This window comes from Typopeltis vanoorti, chromosome 20, assembly GCF_054136105.1.
Source record: "Typopeltis vanoorti isolate ZY-2024b chromosome 20, IOZ_Tvanoo_1.0, whole genome shotgun sequence".
NCBI classification, from domain to species: Eukaryota; Metazoa; Arthropoda; class Arachnida; order Uropygi; family Thelyphonidae; genus Typopeltis; species Typopeltis vanoorti.
Genome location: NC_143568.1, coordinates 62,711,831 through 62,730,339, shown reverse-complemented (window position 1 = coordinate 62,730,339; position 18,509 = coordinate 62,711,831). Strand labels below are relative to the sequence as shown.

At 32.3% G+C, this 18,509-nt stretch overlaps 1 protein-coding gene across 1 annotated transcript in view; it reads left to right on the top strand.

Moving 5' to 3' along the window:
* The window catches only part of LOC150095494 (deubiquitinase MYSM1-like), a 166,168-nt gene extending 152,244 nt beyond the window's left edge, over window positions 1-13,924 (top strand). Inside the window, exon 11 of the mRNA XM_090410286.1 lies at window positions 13,661-13,924. Coding sequence (XP_090266412.1) covers window positions 13,661-13,810 — 150 coding nt within the window. The 3' untranslated portion in view covers window positions 13,811-13,924. The remainder of the gene's footprint in view (window positions 1-13,660) is intronic.
* The last annotated feature ends 4,585 nt before the right edge of the window (window positions 13,925-18,509 follow it).

The following is an 18,509-nucleotide window of genomic DNA, read 5'->3' as shown; positions in this document are numbered from 1 at the left end:
AAAAAAGTGAAACAGGCATGTTGTGCATGTTGAAAACTATATATATATATATATATATATATATATATATATATATATATATATATATATATAGGTAACTCTCATATAACGCACATGTTAGGTTCCATAGAAATGTCACGTTATATAAATAGCGTTATGCGAGACTTAACCCTAAACCCTACTTTTTCTATGTTATCTATGTTCTAAAATCTTTTTTTTTTTAATTATATAAACAACAATGACATATCCAACAGAAAAATATTTTTATTTAATTCAGGTAATTCACGTAAGTTAAGAAAACATAAACTGTGAGACAAATACATAGTATAAAATTATAAAAATTACAAATTGTACATAAACTTCATTGCACATAATGCATAAATGTTTTAGACAATAAAGTAAAGCACATTTTAATTGTTATTACTGTCTTCAGAAATAACGTTTCATTATTCAAAAATAATGAAGATGTTCTTTATTTATGATTGGCCGGACGTTGTCAACACTTGAAATCTCTTGACATCATTTGTATAATTCTCATTGCATACTTCGGCTGGTTTAGTTATCAAGAAGTCAGTAATAAGACCTTGCTTACTACTATGCTGCAATTTTTTTTATTAAGTTCATAATTGTCTCGTGAATTTTCCCAAGTGCTCCATTGAGGGATCATTATCCGTAAAATAACTTCCTAACCTTCTTGCCAAGTCCAATCCTTCTGCTAATTTCTTTAAACTGAATTCTTGAATGGATTCATCACAATCAGAATCTTTGGCAGAACTTTCTCCACTATTTGGTTCAACATCATCTATTAATTGTATCTGTTTCCCCCAAATAATTTTCAAACATGCTAGCTGTAACCTATGCTTTTTTGTTGACCTGCCAATAAACAGGTAGGGTGGACTTGTCGAACCCTTTCATCACACGAGGATTTGCGGATCGGTTAATAAATATTGGTTTTGTCATGTAATCACTTGATGCATTACTACAAAACAGAGTAATTCTATCTTTGGAAATTTTGAATCCAGGAGCTGATCTTTCATTTTTCAAAATATAGGTACGTTTTGGCTTCTTTTTTTTTTTTTTTTTTCAATATAACCCAGATTCATCCTGATCTGTACTATAACCACCACCTTCAATGATTTTTAAAAGTTCTGCTGGGTATTTCCGAGCAGCTTCAACGTCTGCTGATGCTGATTCTCCCTGGAGTTTAAGATTATACAAAGAAAACCGCTTTTTAAAGTTTTCGAACCAACCCTTACTGGCACAAAATCCATGCTGAGAGATTTCTTCTGAAGAATCTTGATCAAGTTCTTTTAAATGTTTTGGTTTATATATATATATAAACTTGGAAAGCTTTTTGCTTAATAAGATGTCCATCCAAAGGAATTTTCTTTTGAGTACAATCTTCTATCCAAATCATTAGGGATTTCTCCATTTTTTCTATTAGAATATCGCGTACACGAGCAACACGCTTTGCACTTACCGTTGACCCAGCAATAACATTTTCTCAGATTTTATGTTCATTTTGTGTTTGATTGTTCAAATTGTTGATTCATTAAAATTCAGAGTCCTTGCAACAACAACTGGTTTTTCTCCAATTTTCAACCGATCCAAGATTTTAATTTTTTCTTCGAGAGAAATGAATTTCCTCTGCGATGTTGGTTTTTACCCTGTTGTTGCAGTTTTAGTGGCCATTACAATAAAAAATAAACTTTTAAATAAAAAAAAAGCATTACATTTTCTATGTAACTCACCAATAAACTGCTCAGCTTGAGAATAACACACTTATGATTTTTAATGTGCTTTCCTGGCAGAAAACGAAGACAATTTTCAACAATAAACACTTGATACAGTAAAAACCCTAGATGGCGAACCTATGGCACTTGTGCTAGAGGTTGCACGTCAACGATTTACAGGTGATATCCTTTTATACTTATAAATTATTCAACATTTTTTTAAATTATTACAATACATACAAGTTGAATTTTGTTTTACACAAGAGAGCAGCTATGAAAACGTGCATAGCTGCACGTTTGGTGATTGGTGCAGTATTATCAAAAGATCGCGCGACCCAAAAACAACCGACAAGTATCGAGTTGAAATGCTAATTCTCTTCAGTCGAATTCCATAACATCTGAAACTGTCATAACAACATTCACTATTAGATTTAACACATTCACAACAGGGTATCATTTATCGTTCCAAGGAACTTCTCATTACCGGCTGGCTCAACTCACAAAGTTTCAACTCTTGGTTGAATTTTATGTCTGCTTGTTTGCGTTTGAGTTGGCAGGCGAACACGCACACTCATATGGCATGTTTCAAATCTTGGTAGAATGTTATTTAAAGTTAGCCTTTGTGATCTGTCCTAATAACATAGGGAATTGGATAATAGTTTTTAGTTAGATACTGTGTTTCAGTGCAACATATGGTTTTGCTTGAGTGTATACAGCATAGTTTCTGTGAGAGGAGGAGATGTGATTCATTAGTTAGCGCTGTTTTTATTCCAGCTATCTCTAATTGCACTATTTGTTGAGAATTACACAGATTGCAAAAGCCTCTGTACAGTACCTTATTCAGGGATACAATAAAACTAAATTTGATACTTATAACTACTTGCGCGATACAGGCAGACATAAATTTAACGAAGATAAATTTGATTTTTAAGTGGCACGGTGAAAAATATATGAAAAATAAATAAAGGGTTACTAGAAATTGTAGACCGTGTTGAACAAGGGTTGCTACAATTTGTAGACAGCGTTGTATAAGTACTGCGCTATACAAGGGTTACCTGTATATGTAAATTGTGGAAATGTGTCTGCCAAATGCACAACATGTGCAAGACCTCATATCATGTATATAATGTTTTTAAGTTTTGATCATTCTGATCTAGATATCAAGTTTAATACTGCATTCTTTCATAATGTAATTCATATAGATAGTGGATAACATTGGAGATAGTGAACTTAAGTGTAGATTATTGATTGTTCTGTATAATATAATATGTACAGGGTGTTCGGGATAAATTTGACAGTTTCGTAAGGAAAAAGAAAATCTTCTTTGTATCTATTAAATTTAATGAATTGACAAAAAAACATTACAGGCAGAGTTAATTACAATACTATCAAGAAGATTTACTCAAAATAACCACCATTAGCATCGATCACAGCTTCAATTCTGCTTCGGAACCTCGAACAAGCTGATGCTACAGTCTCCCTGGGAAGAGCCACAAAAACTGTTTTAATTTTATCCATTAACTGGGCTTTTGTATTACTGGAAGTGCGATTGGTGTCTTTTTCAACTGCGCCCCATACAAAATAATCCATGGGGTTAAGGTCTGGGGAGTTTGGAGGCCAAACATTTGGACTGGTGAAGTCGTAGAAATTTTCAGACAACCATTTTTGACTTTTCCCAGAGGTGTGGCAAGGGGCCGAATCCTGCTGCCATACATACGGCCTACCATTGGCTACCCTTGTTATCCAGGGCTTGACTACAGTTAGCAACTCCACGAACAAAGCCCGAATTCCAATGCCAGGGTTCTTCAACACCTGTTCCTGCAGATTTGCGAGGAATTCTGCTGTACGAACGCAATCAGATCGTCTGCTAGGGATCTTTCTTCTTGCTACATCCTCGTAGTCACCATTGCAAGTCTCTAGTTCATGCCTGATTGTTTTTACTGTATTCAGGGAGCATTGGGCAGCAGTCGTAATATCCTTATTTTGATGGCGGGCACGAATCATCATGATACAAGTTATTCTCTTCCATGATTCAGGTGGGTTCCAGCTATCCATCCTTTCTGACATCTTGTATATGAATGAAGAAGGGTCCAAACTTTTAAATGAAGAGAAGTGTGTGTTAATACATGTAACTTATGGAAAAATATAATTAATTATAAATATGTCAAATTTATCCCGAACACCCTGTATATACATGTAGCATTTTCATTTTTCAGCTTTTCTTTGCACAGTGTATCATATTGAATTTCTGTGTGCCTTTTAAATATCTATAAAACTTATAATTATGAAAATTTTTCTGCCTTGAATCAAAATTAAAATATTTATTAAATTTATATACAGAAGATAATATAAATCTAACTCTATCAGAATCAGTCCAACCAGAATGACAGTGTGATGCAAGGCCGTGCCGTGGGTAGGAGGCGCCCTTGTGCAAATTTTTTTCAGTGCCCCCATAAAATAAGTTTTCATGAAAAATTTTTGCAAAACATTTTACCTTTTTAAAAGTACAAAACATTTTATATGCATACATAAAAATAAATTTTATTTAACAGTAGTAGAACATTGTAATCACTGAAATTCATTAATAAGGAATTTTTAATAATAAAAATTTTCAAAAATGTTTATTCCTTAATATATATATATATAAAAACAAAAATTACATTTATTTTAATATAAAAAGAAATATTACATAACAAAGATAATTTGGATATGATTTTAACTATATAACAATTAGTACAAATGTAGATTTATTTTATATATTTATCCGTCTTGCTTTAGCCGCCACAAAAAGACATTAAAAATTTTTAATATCTTTAATGTCTAATGAATCCATAATATTATTTTCAATTGATATAATTGATAAATCCTTTAGATGCTCTCCAGACATAGTTGACCACAAATAATTTTTTTATTAGTTTCAGTTTTGAAAAACTTCTTTGACCTGATGCTACGAATATTGATAATGTTAAATAAATACGCATCACAATCGCAGTATTCGGAAACGAGTCGGTTAATTTATTTTCGTATATATAATTTAAATATCCTGAGGAGCCAACTCTTTTTTAATAAAACACTGCAAAGTTTTTAATTCCTCAAAGTCATACCATCAATATCACAATTGTCGGAATCTTGATTGTTGCTCAGTTTTAAGTGCAAATCTTTACAATGTTTCATTAAATCTTCATCACTCCAATCTTTTAATTTGCTGTTGTCTCTTATAACTTTAAAGTCCTCACTATGTTGTTTTAAGAGTATGAATCTTTCAGTGACTGAAGTTATTGTCATGTCTAAAATCGCATAAAAAAATTTATTTTAAAATTTTGTTTAGGGTCATGCGTGTTGTCTTATCTGATGCTTCGTAACCAAACATTTTTGTTTTTGTTCTTTTGCGAATGTCTGGAAAAATAAGATCAACATTAAGATCATTTGCTACTTCTTTTGCAGTTCTAATAATATTTTCAAAATATTGGTCTGTGTGGCGAGTATTTAATTCTTGTATAACATAATCAAGATTTTCTGTAATTTTTTCTATATCAAATGTCGGATTCTGCATTATTTTGCTTGCAACATTTACGAGACTTAATACCAAACATGAACAGAGCAAATAAATTTAAACGAATAATCTTTGAAATTAAGTTGTCTACCTGAACAATATTTATATAATTCCTGTATTACCCCCAAAAAATTTAGTTTCACAGGATATTTTAGCTGCATCATTAACTACCAAATTTAATGAATGAGCAGCACACGGAATAAAAAAGGCCCTTGAATTTATTTCAAGGATTTTTTTCTGCAGTCAATTATGTTTGCCTCACATATTTGAACCGTTATCATAAGCTTGGCCGAGTAAATCAGAAATGTTAATATTCAATAATTTTTTATAAATTGAAATAGTCCTTGCTCAGTGGTATCTTCTACAGATTGAAAACCCAAAAAATGTTCACGAATTTCTGCTATATTTGTATCTTTATTTTGATTAACAAATCTAATAACAATAGATAATTGTTCTGTGTGGGTTATGTCTGGAGTAGTATCAAGAATTAATGAATAATATTTCGCCTGTTTAACCATTTCAAAAATTTTTTGTTTTAGTATTATTATTTTTATTATTATGGGCAACTCCAGGGAGTCCTTAGACTCATCGAGGGAGCCCCCAAATCATATTCATCACAACTATTCGACATTCATACAGTATCTATCATACCTCACCTTAAACTCATTCACTGTCACAGCATCCACCACAGACTCTGTCAGCCCATTCCACTCATTCACCACTCTAAAAGTAAAGCACCCAGCTCTAACACCCTTACTAACCACACTTTTGCCCAGTTTCCATGGATGTCCCCTAGTCCTCCCACAACCAGTCCTGTTCTCAAAAATATCTTCTGAATTAATTTTATAGAAATCCTTCAATAATTTGAATGTCTCAATCATATCTCCCCTCCTCTGCCTATCAACCAATTTTTGCAACCCACAAATCCTCAACCTGTTCTCATAAGGTTCATTCCACAGACCTATCATCTTGGTCACTCGCCTCTGGATCTTCTCAACCTCCTCCCCATCAAGAAGAAACCTAGTTGACCAAATCTGGACACAGTAGTCGAGATGGGGTCTTATCAAGGCTCGATACAGAGGAACAATAACCTGCTTGTCAACGTATTCTTCAGCAACCAAGTGATTTGATGAGCTGATTTGGCCACTTTTGCAATGTGCCCCCCTAAACTTCAATTCCTTATCCACCAACACTCCTAAATATCGTGCCTCATCAATTTCTTGGAGTACAGCACCAATGTAGTAAACTGCTGCTAATCTTTTCATCCCAAAATGTATAACCTTACATTTTGCCACATTAAATTGACATCCATTCTCCTTAGCCCAGACCTCCAATCTATCCAGATCATCTTGCAAAATTTTGACATCATCTGCAAACAAATGAACTGTTCCCCTCAGAACCTTTCCTATAGCATTAATGAACAAATTAAACAGCAGTGGTCCAAGAACAGATCCTTGTAGCACACCACTAGTCACAGGCCGTCTTGTGGTCTCTACTCCTGAATAAACCACTCTGATATCTCTCCGTCAACCACCCTCCTATCCATCTCACCAACCCTATATCCATCCCCATATGCTGCAATTTACTGATTAGAATTCTATGTGGTATCCTGTCAAAGGCCGCCTTAGCAAGATCCAGTAGAATCACTGTAAACCCATTTCCCTTATCAAGTTCAGCTGTCCCTGTTATAATACATGAGCAAGTTACTGAGGCATGACCTACCCTTCACAGAACCATGCTGTCCCCGATACAGTATCCAATTTGCATCTATCCAATCTTGTATTTTCCTCTTGACTATTTTCTCCAAGACCTTGATAATGATTCCTGTTATGTTGATTGGTCGGTAATTTTCAACAGCAGCCTTGGAACCACCCTTATGCAGTGGAACTATTTTCCCCTCTTTCCACCCCTCGGGATTAACCCAGACCCGAGACTCAAATTAAACAAAATGGGCAAGGGTACTGACAATTCTTTAGCCGCTTCACGTACGACACAAACTGGTATACCATTCAATCCCACAGATGTATTGACATTGAGGTTATGCAAAAGAGACTACTCACCTCCACTTCATTCACCACAATTCCCATATAATCTATTGGTTCATTCATTTCTGCAAAGTCACCACCTGGATGATATATTCTTGCAAAAGTGCTCACTCAGTAACTCAACTATATCAACTGATTTGGTTACCTCCCTACCATCGGCATTCTTTAAAATCATTCTGCCATATACCTTTTTTTACCTTTTTTCTTTTACTTGCAACATATCTAAAAAACTGTTTAGGATTCTCTTTAGCCTGCATGGCCAATGTTCTTTCGTAATTCTTTTTTGCTTTTCTTACCACACTCGTTACCCTTCTGGCCTGCGCTTTATACCTTTCTCCTTAAATTCCCCCAATAGTTGTTTCTTTTTTTGCAGCTCAAGCTTAACGGTGTTATTCATCCATTTAACCTCTACTTGATTTATTATTCAGACTCTAAGTATACAGTTAACCATCGCCTCCTGCAAACACTTCTTAACCACCTCCTATGCACTATCGACATCCAGCCCTTGCAGTTTTACATGCCATGGCACTGAGCCAAGCACACACCTAAGCTTGTCATACTTACCAGCCCGGTAATTCCACATGTACCCTGTCTTAATTGTAAATTCCACTCCTTTGGCCACCTCCCAAGTCATGACATGGTCACTCTCACCAATTGGTGGCAACATGGTCATGTTCGTTACAGCCACATTCTCAGTTGCAATTACTAGGTCAAGCACTCTCTGCCCCCTGGTATTTTCCACTACATGCTGTCGCAGATAGTTGTCCCTTAATAACCGCATAAAATCCAGTTCCTTCCTCTCATGTGCCCTCTCCTCTTTCCAGTCAATGTTACCATAATTGAAATCACCCATAATAATTACCCTTCTTCCACTAATTTCTTCTATTTGCCTATGCATACTATCCCCACCATCTATTCCATCACCTGGTCTATAGCAGCACCCAGTTGTATATTTTGTTCTGCTAGATTCTATCTCACACCAAACAGCCTCAAATGTGCTCTTTTTTCTATCCTGCAAAAAAAGAGCACATTTGAGGCTGTTTGGTGTGAGATAGAATCTAGCAGAATTCCTAACTCCTAAACTTCTATACTCCTTGGCTGCAACTCATCAGCTGTCATCAATAACACTCCTTCCCTTTTTGCTCTGTGTATCGCTCTGCTCAATCGTGCGATTTCACTACTCGCATTTATCTCACCATTTTCATTATCAATCAAATCATCCATTCGTTCTGTATTTCTACCTTCATTTACACTTTCAGCGACGCTCTCACACCTATCTGGCACTACCTCGCAGTTCCCTATCACACTGCCATTTTCTTCATTCTGACTATTGTTATCGATATCACTCTCGCCACCCGAAACACTCTTCAGGTCCTCATTCTCCTTACATTTCTGCATATATTAACTCCACTATCACGATCTAACCAGACTCCCACCGCTCTTTGCAAAGCATACATCACAGACAGTACATTGCATAACTCTTTTACATTAAAACTCTTAAACAAACATGGCGACCTGGCCGCCATTTTTTTTTATATCGGTGCCATATGTACACTATCTTCTCTTAAAAATAATAATTAAAATAACAGAAAATACACAAAAATCACACAGACACACCAAGAAACAAAAAAACAAACAATACTACGTAAAATTGCCAATGATAACACAAAATACTACTAATCTTTTCAGGAGCTCTCGACAAGCCGACGATCATATCAGTGCGCCACCTATCACCCCTATAGCTTCAGAAATTATACGGATGATTTCATTTTGTATTTTATCAGGTAATGTGATGTTTGGATGCGATTCAAGTGTTCTGCCATTATCGAATCAAATTTAGCTACAGTTTCTACTAACTTTAAAAAATTGCCATTATCATTTTCAAAAAGTTTTTGTGAAGAATCTTTAAAAGCTATACGCTGTCTTGATACATATTGTATTATGTAGATTAACTGTTCTATAACAGATTGCCAATATTTTTTCTCAGTTTCGTATAATCTTTGTTGTGTGCAATCAATAGTGCATTTCTTAATCAACAACATTTGAAGTTCGCTGTATTTTGAACAGTTTTTAATGTGTGCGGAACTTGTCTCGTGTATTTGTAGTATATGACTCAAATGTTGCCATTCGTTAGTTGGAAATTTTGACTACCAAATATTTTTCAATAATAACAGAAAACCGCATTTCGCGATTCTTAGTAAACTAAATAACTTCATAAAAGTTTTTCTCCATTTGCTAAAGTTCGATAATAGTATGAATCAGAAAACTTGCAGCCAGATTCATCTTTGGGAAATTCGTAATTAACTACTTGACGCAGGCAATGCTCAACTAAACAATCTCTCACTTTGGTAGTTATATGATTCGGCCAAGTACCTGGATCATTAACATTAAAATTTAAAGTAAAATTTGAAGTTTCGTGTTTCGCTGAATCGGAATCCAATATTTCTTTTGCTGCAACTTCTGTAGACAGTCCTGTCAGGCCACTTTCATTTTTGCATGTAACATTTGTTTCTTCATAGTTATCTTGTGTCCTCTCTTTTTCTGTAGTAGAACTACACAGAGTACTTGCTTTGTCAGAACTTTCTATTCTTCGTTTTTTATGTGGTCCTGAAGTTAAAAATTTATTCAGCGATCCAGCCAATTTATGTTCCAGTTGTACTCATTGCAATTGTCTTTTCCTGTTTTGTGCACCAGATAACTTCTTTGGCTTTTTTTCCAACACACTTGGTTGGACTTTAAAATAAGAAGAGCGTTAAAAGTTGTTCACCAAAATAAATAATTTCTGAAATTTTCCCTTAAACGTATTTTTTAACCAACTATTATTTTTAAGGTGGAATTGCCCAAGACTGACTATTTTTTTATTACATAATTTGATTTTTCAGATGTTTTGAATAATAAATATGCTTACATTTTAGGTATTTTTTGAAAATTAGCATGTAGAGAAATTAGCCACTGTTTGATTTCTCAGTGATATTTATTTAATATGTTTTACATTCTGGTAATTGTTTAATAATTAAGAAATTTTTAGAATATTAAAATTATTTATTAAAGAAATTAGTAAAAGGACCCCAACCCCAATGTCTTCCAACCAGAACAAGAACAAATATATAAATAAATCTCTTATTGAAAATTATTTATTTTCTTGACGTCAACCCAACATAACATAAAAATGTTTTGTATTCAAAATAAAATAATTAACTAAAATGAAACAATTTAACTGATTTTCAAACTTTGCAAAAATATAATAGATGTACTTACTTTATGTGAATAATAATCTAAATTCACAAAAAAATATACTAAACAACAATAAATATATTTTATGAAACAAAAGGCAACTGCACAGTAACACTGTTACTGTAATGCACAAAATGAAATGATGCAAAAATACACCAAAAAAAATATCAAGAAAGGGCCAATTGCAGTATGTGTAAACAAAGATCATCTAAAGGATTTTAAAGCTCATAAATAACCTATGTTTATTAATTTAATTTGAGCCACATATATACTGGATTTTTAGCTATGGTCCCTCAGCCTGATTAATATGTTTATAATTTGTAAACTATCATCTTTAAAATTTTATTTGTCTATCAAAAATCTAAAAATAAGTACACAATTCAAATCAAAGTGAAATTGTCCAGAGTCACTTAAACACAGAATACACAATACACTCAATATGTTTCACGTTCAAAGTTGAAATGACTCTGAAAAAAATGTAAGAAGTGCGTATTTGGATAGACGTTATCTCGTCTATCCAAATTCAAAGCAGAATTTAAGAAAACGAACATCGTAATGTACATGTATGTTTCAGACTAAATATTTTTGGATAGATCAGTGTTTATGAAACTTCAGATATCCATGTACCCCCCTTCTTTAATTTTCATTATTATCAAGTACCTTTTCAAAGTACCCTTATCAAAATAGTAATAATGATAAAAATATATTTCATTGTAAATGTCTGTTTTATTTGAATTTAGATGTACATTTAAACAAAAAAAATTATTTATTTTTAATAGAACAAAATTTATAAAAGTACTATACATTTTTACTTAATATAAATAATTTATCATCAATGATAGGAGTGAAATTGCTTATTTCTATATCTGCTATTATTGCTCTCTTGTGCGTTTTATAAATCCAGCCTTTAACCAATGATCCATACTTGACAATTTGAAAGCTAAAAAAATTACCGTATTTACTCGACTATAACTCGCACTTTTTTGCCAAAATCAGAGCTAAAAAATCGTGCTGTGAGATATATGTGGGGATTTTCGGAAACTAAAGTTTTCAGAAAAAAAAAACTGAAAATGGGTATGACTTACCAAGAAGCTTCTATTCTCCATCACTTCTGTCCTCAAGAGTGGTTTCCTTGTGTGCAATCAAAGTTATCTACCCAAATAGAGTCATCTTCTTTCCCATTATATCAAGCAAAAATTACCAGTAATTTAAGACTTGAGATATGTAATGAACAATCCTTGACAAATTACTAATGAGAAGTGAAAGATGGGTGCGATTGTAGGCCAGTAGAGAAAAAGCAACTATTAAGATGTGCATATGATTGGTGCAGTATTAACAAAAGATTGCGCGACCAAAACAAAACAAGCTGACAATTGAATTGAAATGCTAATTCTCTTAAACCGATTTTCATAATATCTGAAATGCATTCACTATATATTTCTTAGTTTTAACACGTTCATGATGTGGTAGTGTCAAGCAAAACCATATGTTGTACTTGCCATATATAGCAGTTTCTGTTGGAGGCAAGATGTGATTCATTGGTTAGTGTTTATATTCCCAGTTGTCTGTAATTGCACTATTTGTTGAGAAATATATTACACAGTCTGCAAATGATGTCTGCGAACCTTATCCAGTGACATGATAAAACTAATTGGTTTTCGTGTTTCTGCAGTATAATGGTTGTTGGGGATAGCATATTGTTTACTGCAGGGAGCGAATTATCGCTCAAATGTGAAATTCGGGGTGATAGAGACTCGCAATTTGAGTAGGAGAATTCATGCATAATATAATTTAATATATATATATATTTATATATAGACTATAAAAGTTTATGAAATTCACATTGTATGATACTTTATGGGCTGTTTCCTTAAGTATCTAATAAGTGGGTTCTAAGATGTTTAGTTTTAGTATGTATAACTATAATTTTTTTATTAATAAAATATAATAAGCACATATATAACTGTCAATGAGAAATGGTGCCTTTTTTTATTTGGTAAACTAAACGCTCTATTTTTATAAAATATCTTGTTGCCGTAATACGGCTGAACAAGCGCCGTGAAGCAGGCTGCCTCTATTCCACATCCTGTCGATGGTACTGGGCAAAGCACAGCGTAAGAATGAATTCACGGTCTGTCTTAAACTAACAATTTCCATTAAAAATATAATAAACAATCAAGAGTATTTATAAAATTTTTGCTGAGTTGATGCTTACTCTGTGAAATAAAATCTGTGGTAATATTGATAACGTTTCACTTCAAACGATATAATTCAAGAATAAGAAAATTTATATTTTGTTTTATTTCCCATGGTGAAATGGCACCCCTATCTTCAAGTGCCCTTGTGCAGCGCACAATCTGCACAACCACACAGCTCGGCCCTGGTGTGATGTACATATGGGATGGACAGTGTGACCTTGATAAATTTATACACATAGAAAAAGGGGAAAAAATGCAGACATGTACACCCTAACTTCAGTAATCTTTAGTGATCATCTTTGAATGATATTTCTTTCTCTTGACAGTCTCCCAGGTTTTCAGTAGTTTTTTCTGGCCAAAATTATTCAAATTAGGAATGTGTTTGTATATGCTGATTCTTAAAAACTTGAACTTTTGAATAGGCTTCTTTTTGTTCATGTGTGTTATATCTCATTGTGTAGTGTCTGTGTCTGATGACCTGTGGGGGGAGGGGGGGGGGAAGTCTGAAAGTTGAAATAATTTGTATGAGAATTCAAATTTGGAAAAGTTGGCAATACTAGTTACGAATAAAAACATCCGTCTTTCTTGTATTAAAAGATTGAAGCAGGAAAAAAAAAATAAATATAGCAGACATTTTGCTATTAACAGTGTAAAGGGAACAGAGAAAAAAACTTCTAAAGAAACCTTATTTGGGCAAAAAAAGTAATAACTGTTGACTTGTGAAGAACTGGGGCTTTAACCTGTGGGATTAAAAGTAATTAAATGATCATTTATAAATGGTAACTCATTAAATTCTTAATCATTTACCTTATTATATTTAATTGGAATGCATTACATAAAAATTATTCCTGAAGATAAATTTCCATTTTTTATTTATTTTACTTTTTTGTATTTCAGTTACTCTGGAGTTTTAAACACCACATGAATTCAGCTAGATTGTCTTCAGAGAATATGAAATTGTATATTGCCCATGTTAAAGATATTTTGTTCTCTATTCTGGACTTTAGTGGTGATGGACAAGATAGTGATAGTGAAGAAAGGACATGAAATATTTAATTGAATTTACCTTTTGTTTTTTCCTAAATTGTGGATAATGGTAGAGGAGTAATTCAGTGGAATTTATATTTAGATTGATGGGAAGAATAAATTATATATAATTGAGTCAAGTGATAAAATATTGTAAACATACAGTATATATATATGTAGCTAATTGTTTGTTTTTTTTCACTGAATATTCCCAGCTTGAGCTCAAACCATATAATGGTTTATACCTAAGACAACACTTACATATATGAATTTAGTGATTATAAAATCACATAAATAATGCTAATGAACACTATAAATAAGAAATATTCTTAATATATAAAATGAATAATTAATTTCATTAGTTTTACTTTGTGATACAATTTTAATTTAGTGTTGCAGTAGTATCTCATAAAAATGTATTTCAGTAACATCTGACTAAAAGTTATACACTTTATATGAGGTCTTGAAAATAGAAAGATATTTTATAGCATAATTGTTATATTCATGATTTCACATCAGATAAATTAATGAATTACTTAGGATTTTATGCTTAGTTTTTCTTTTTATGAGTTTGTATTTTACTTTTCTTACATAATATAAAATGTACTGGTTTTATGTCATTAAGATAAATGACAAACTTAGAATAAATATAATTTAGAATTTCATGTTTTAGTTTAGCAAAAAAAAGTTTTTCATAGTAAATTACCTATGTACTTTCTCTCCTAAAGGGTTTCTTAATATATTGATGAATTGAAATGTGCAAGTTACTTTTTCAGAAAATTTATATACAGTGGAAGCGCATAATATTCAAATAATTTATCCAATAGGCTTTCATTGGGGTTTCTGCTGACTTCCTTAGAATTAACTGATTATTCAAAGGAGTGATGCAAGAATGAATATTAGATGGCAAGGCTAATGCATTAAAGTTCTCCAAGACAAGAAAGAAATTAAGTCATATCATTCCTTCCTTGTTCTTTTGTTAAATCGATTATTTAATTTCTTTTTTCATAAATGTGCATTTAAATTGCAAATGGTTGACAGCCTGCTTGACTGATGAGAGATAACTTAGCTGCTCTCTGCCCTACAAACTGTGCAATCAAGTCGCATTGTAACATAGATATTTATGAATATCTCTTTAGGTAGGAGGTGATTTTCATTGTAAGACCACCAACCTGTTTATTTAAATACTTCAAGTGATTTTGGTACAAAAGGTAGCAAACACTACTCTACTGAAAAGTCCCAACCCAAAGCCTCATCAGCACAGTGCTGTGTTGGGGGGGAGGGGGGGAACTATAGCTGTATGTATTTTAAGAGATTGATAATTACTGCAGGGTTTAAAATTCCTATAATCTGTTTATGAATGTTTATTCTGTAATGTTTATAATAACAGTAACAGTACTTTGGTCATGCATTTTTGACCTATCTGATTTAAATATTTGCTTACTGATGACAAAATAATGGTATTTTTAGCTAGTAGTTAGCTATTTCTTCATGTGTTTTTAAGCTCAAGACTTTTTTCAAATTTAGTGTTTGAATTATTTTTTTAATTAAGACTTTGGTAGTGCTTCAATGTAAACTGAGTTTCAAAAAAAAACAATGCATGCATGAACATTCTAATTTATATGTAGACATTATTAACATCAACTTCCTAGTATATACCTTCAAGAGGTGTACAGGATATTATAGTAGTATTACATGAAAAGTTTACATCATTACTAACTTCCTGCCATCTGTATTCCTTCTGAGGCATGTTTTACTGTATCAAAGAGTAAAACATACCTCAGAAAACCACTTATCATACTACCTCTATATCCATGGTTTCAGCTAAATTGCTTGCTTCCAGAAAGTTTTGTTCTAAACCTGTTTCTTGCAGTCCTTATAAAGTATCACAGTCCATCAGTTAATTTTGTTTAATGGTCTGTGAATATTTCTTTTCATTGTAAGGCTTTATTTGTTCATTCAGGCATTGTCAAATTTTATTTCATACGGAGCAGATAAATCTATAATTTGTAAAAGCATACTTTTTACATTGTATCAAATGTAAAAAAAAAAAGTTCTATCAAACTTTTGGATAAGTCATTTCCAATCTTTACTTTAGTCCAAGTAATTGCAAACATATTGACTTTATTGCATTGTATCAGAAAAACTTGACAATTTTAAGGACTTCATTAAGATGGAGAGAAAAAAAAAGTCTATGCTCAGTACCAAAAAAAGTGATCATTTCTGCTGTTGTAGATACAGCATGGTCACTAGACAAATTTAAATTACAAGCTATGTGATGTTACTTTTTATTTGCTTGCAATATTGGCACCATTGTCCTAATAATCTTGTCCTCTGACATCATGGATATCCAGTTTATTTGCTTCTAGTTTACTTAGAATGGTTAAACCTAGTTTTTCATGTGGTTAAATGAAGTCAATGAAGCTTTCTTTAGTTATCACCTTATCATTAGTCAACATGGATTTACCTTATCATTTGATTCATTTGTTCTGTCCTTCAGGCATCAGGAGTGCTGGCAAATAAAATTGTGTAGTACTTTGCTCTTTTAATTCTGCATATTATTTCACTTCCAATTTTATCTCCAATGAATTCCATTTTTCATCCCTTATTCAAAATGAAATAATAAAAGATGGAACCTTTATTTTTTGTTTTTGTTTTTCGATGTGTTCTTTTAAATTTGTGTTATAATGGCTAGCAAATTCAATGAAATTTTAAAGAATTCTGCAATTCTTTAGTCATCACCTTACCATTAGTCAACATGGATGTATCTTATCATTTGATTCATTTGTTCTGTCCTTTAGGCATCAGGAGTGCAGTCAAATAAAATTGTGTAGTACTTCGCTCTTTTAATTCTGCATATTATTTCACTTTCAATTTTATCTCCAATGAATTCTATTTTTCATCCCTTATTCAAAATGAAATAATAAAAGATGGAACCTTTATTTTTTATTTTTGTGTTTCAATGTGTTCTTTTAAATTTTTGTTATAATGGCTAGCAAATTCAATGAAATTTTAAAGAATTCTGCAATTTGGATTTCCAGTTATTTCATTTGAACCCCATAAGAGAAATATGACTTTTGGTGCAGAACATTTACCATTATTTTTAACATTTCATGCCATATCATTTTTTCCTTGGCACTTGAATTAAATAATTATCTGGTACATCTCCTGATTTTATCTTTTTTTTCATCACTTTCCATTTCACATAATTGTTTTGGTGCTCAGAATAATTTTCATGTTGTTTCACTCCAATCACAAAATCTTTTTTTTTGGGGGGGGAGTTAGGTTTTGTGATGTTAGTCTAAAAAGCATATAAAGGAAACAAAATATTCCATTTAATTAATGGAATATAAAATCCATATCTTTTAACTGTTTCTCTATTAATTTAACATAAAACCATTCCTTCGTAAAATTTAATCCTGAATTATCCAGTACCAATGTATTATTTAAATGATTAAAATTTACCATTGCCTTGATCTGGACATTAATTAACAAGTGAATATATTTATTCATAATAGCAGGCCAAGAATGAAGATTTGCAAGTTACCAGTATTTCTTTTTCACTGTCATTGTCTTTTAGAATAATAGAGCCCATATGTTGTACAATACGATCAACTTGTGAAATAGTACTATGCAGTAATATTGTCTTCAGGCCTCCTCATCTTGCATATCATCTTGTGAAGCAGTAGTAGATTTGTCCTCTTGTTTTTTATTTCAGCCATATAACAAATAGGACATTTTTGGACTAGAAATAGCAGATTAGTATTTTTCACGCTACATGAATATTAGTTTAAAATATAAGTATTTTTAAATTAAAATTAAAATCTCAAAAATGATATTTTACTCTGTATAGACAAGGAAAAGAAACTTAAAAATCATACGATTCAAGTGCATTTAACCTCTAGAGGAGATACAGAATATGTGAATGTGTATTTGAGATTTTTATTTAATAATGCTTATCTGTTTTCACAATAAATGGAGACTGATAGTTGTAGAGCAGAGTGCCCTCCTTCTGCAAATCCTTGGATTCCTTGAAGATGTGACATAATAATAATATATAAATCTGTAGACCATTCGAATTTATTTTAAACACTCACAGGTCATACTAGTTAAACAATGATCGTCTATTTTGGTCATTGGTCTTGAGTGGCTTTATTTATATAAATGTTGGAGCATAAACATTCGTTTCTGTTATGTTAATCAGAGCACAGCAGTGAATTTGGAAATTTGAAAATGTTATAATATGAACTATTTGCTATTCTACATTTGAATAAATAAGTGATTAAAAATTGGAAAAAAATATTTACATATCATATACAGTATATTCTACAGTAGAATATTTTTGGTGAGTTTGGTGGATCAGTCTACAATATTAACACTGCAGTTGACATTCTTTTTCTCTCTCAGTTGTGTGGTTCAGTGCATTCTCCAATGCCCTGTGCTTATGCACTAGTTGCACATATAACACTGTCTAGTTACAGTTCAGCTTGTTCTTGTAGTTAAAAAAAAAAAAAAAAAATGCTACGAATAGCAATAGAATTGGGGTTTCCACGATGCACATTATCGTCGTTTGTTGGGCTTAATTTTCTGGGAAATTTTATCATACAGAATCCTAAACTTATTGGTAGTAAGCATGCAGTGATTGAATTGGGAAAGGACGTGCTTTCATATTTTCTTCTCTTTTTGGGTTTTTAACATGACTGCCACACATGAAAGGTAT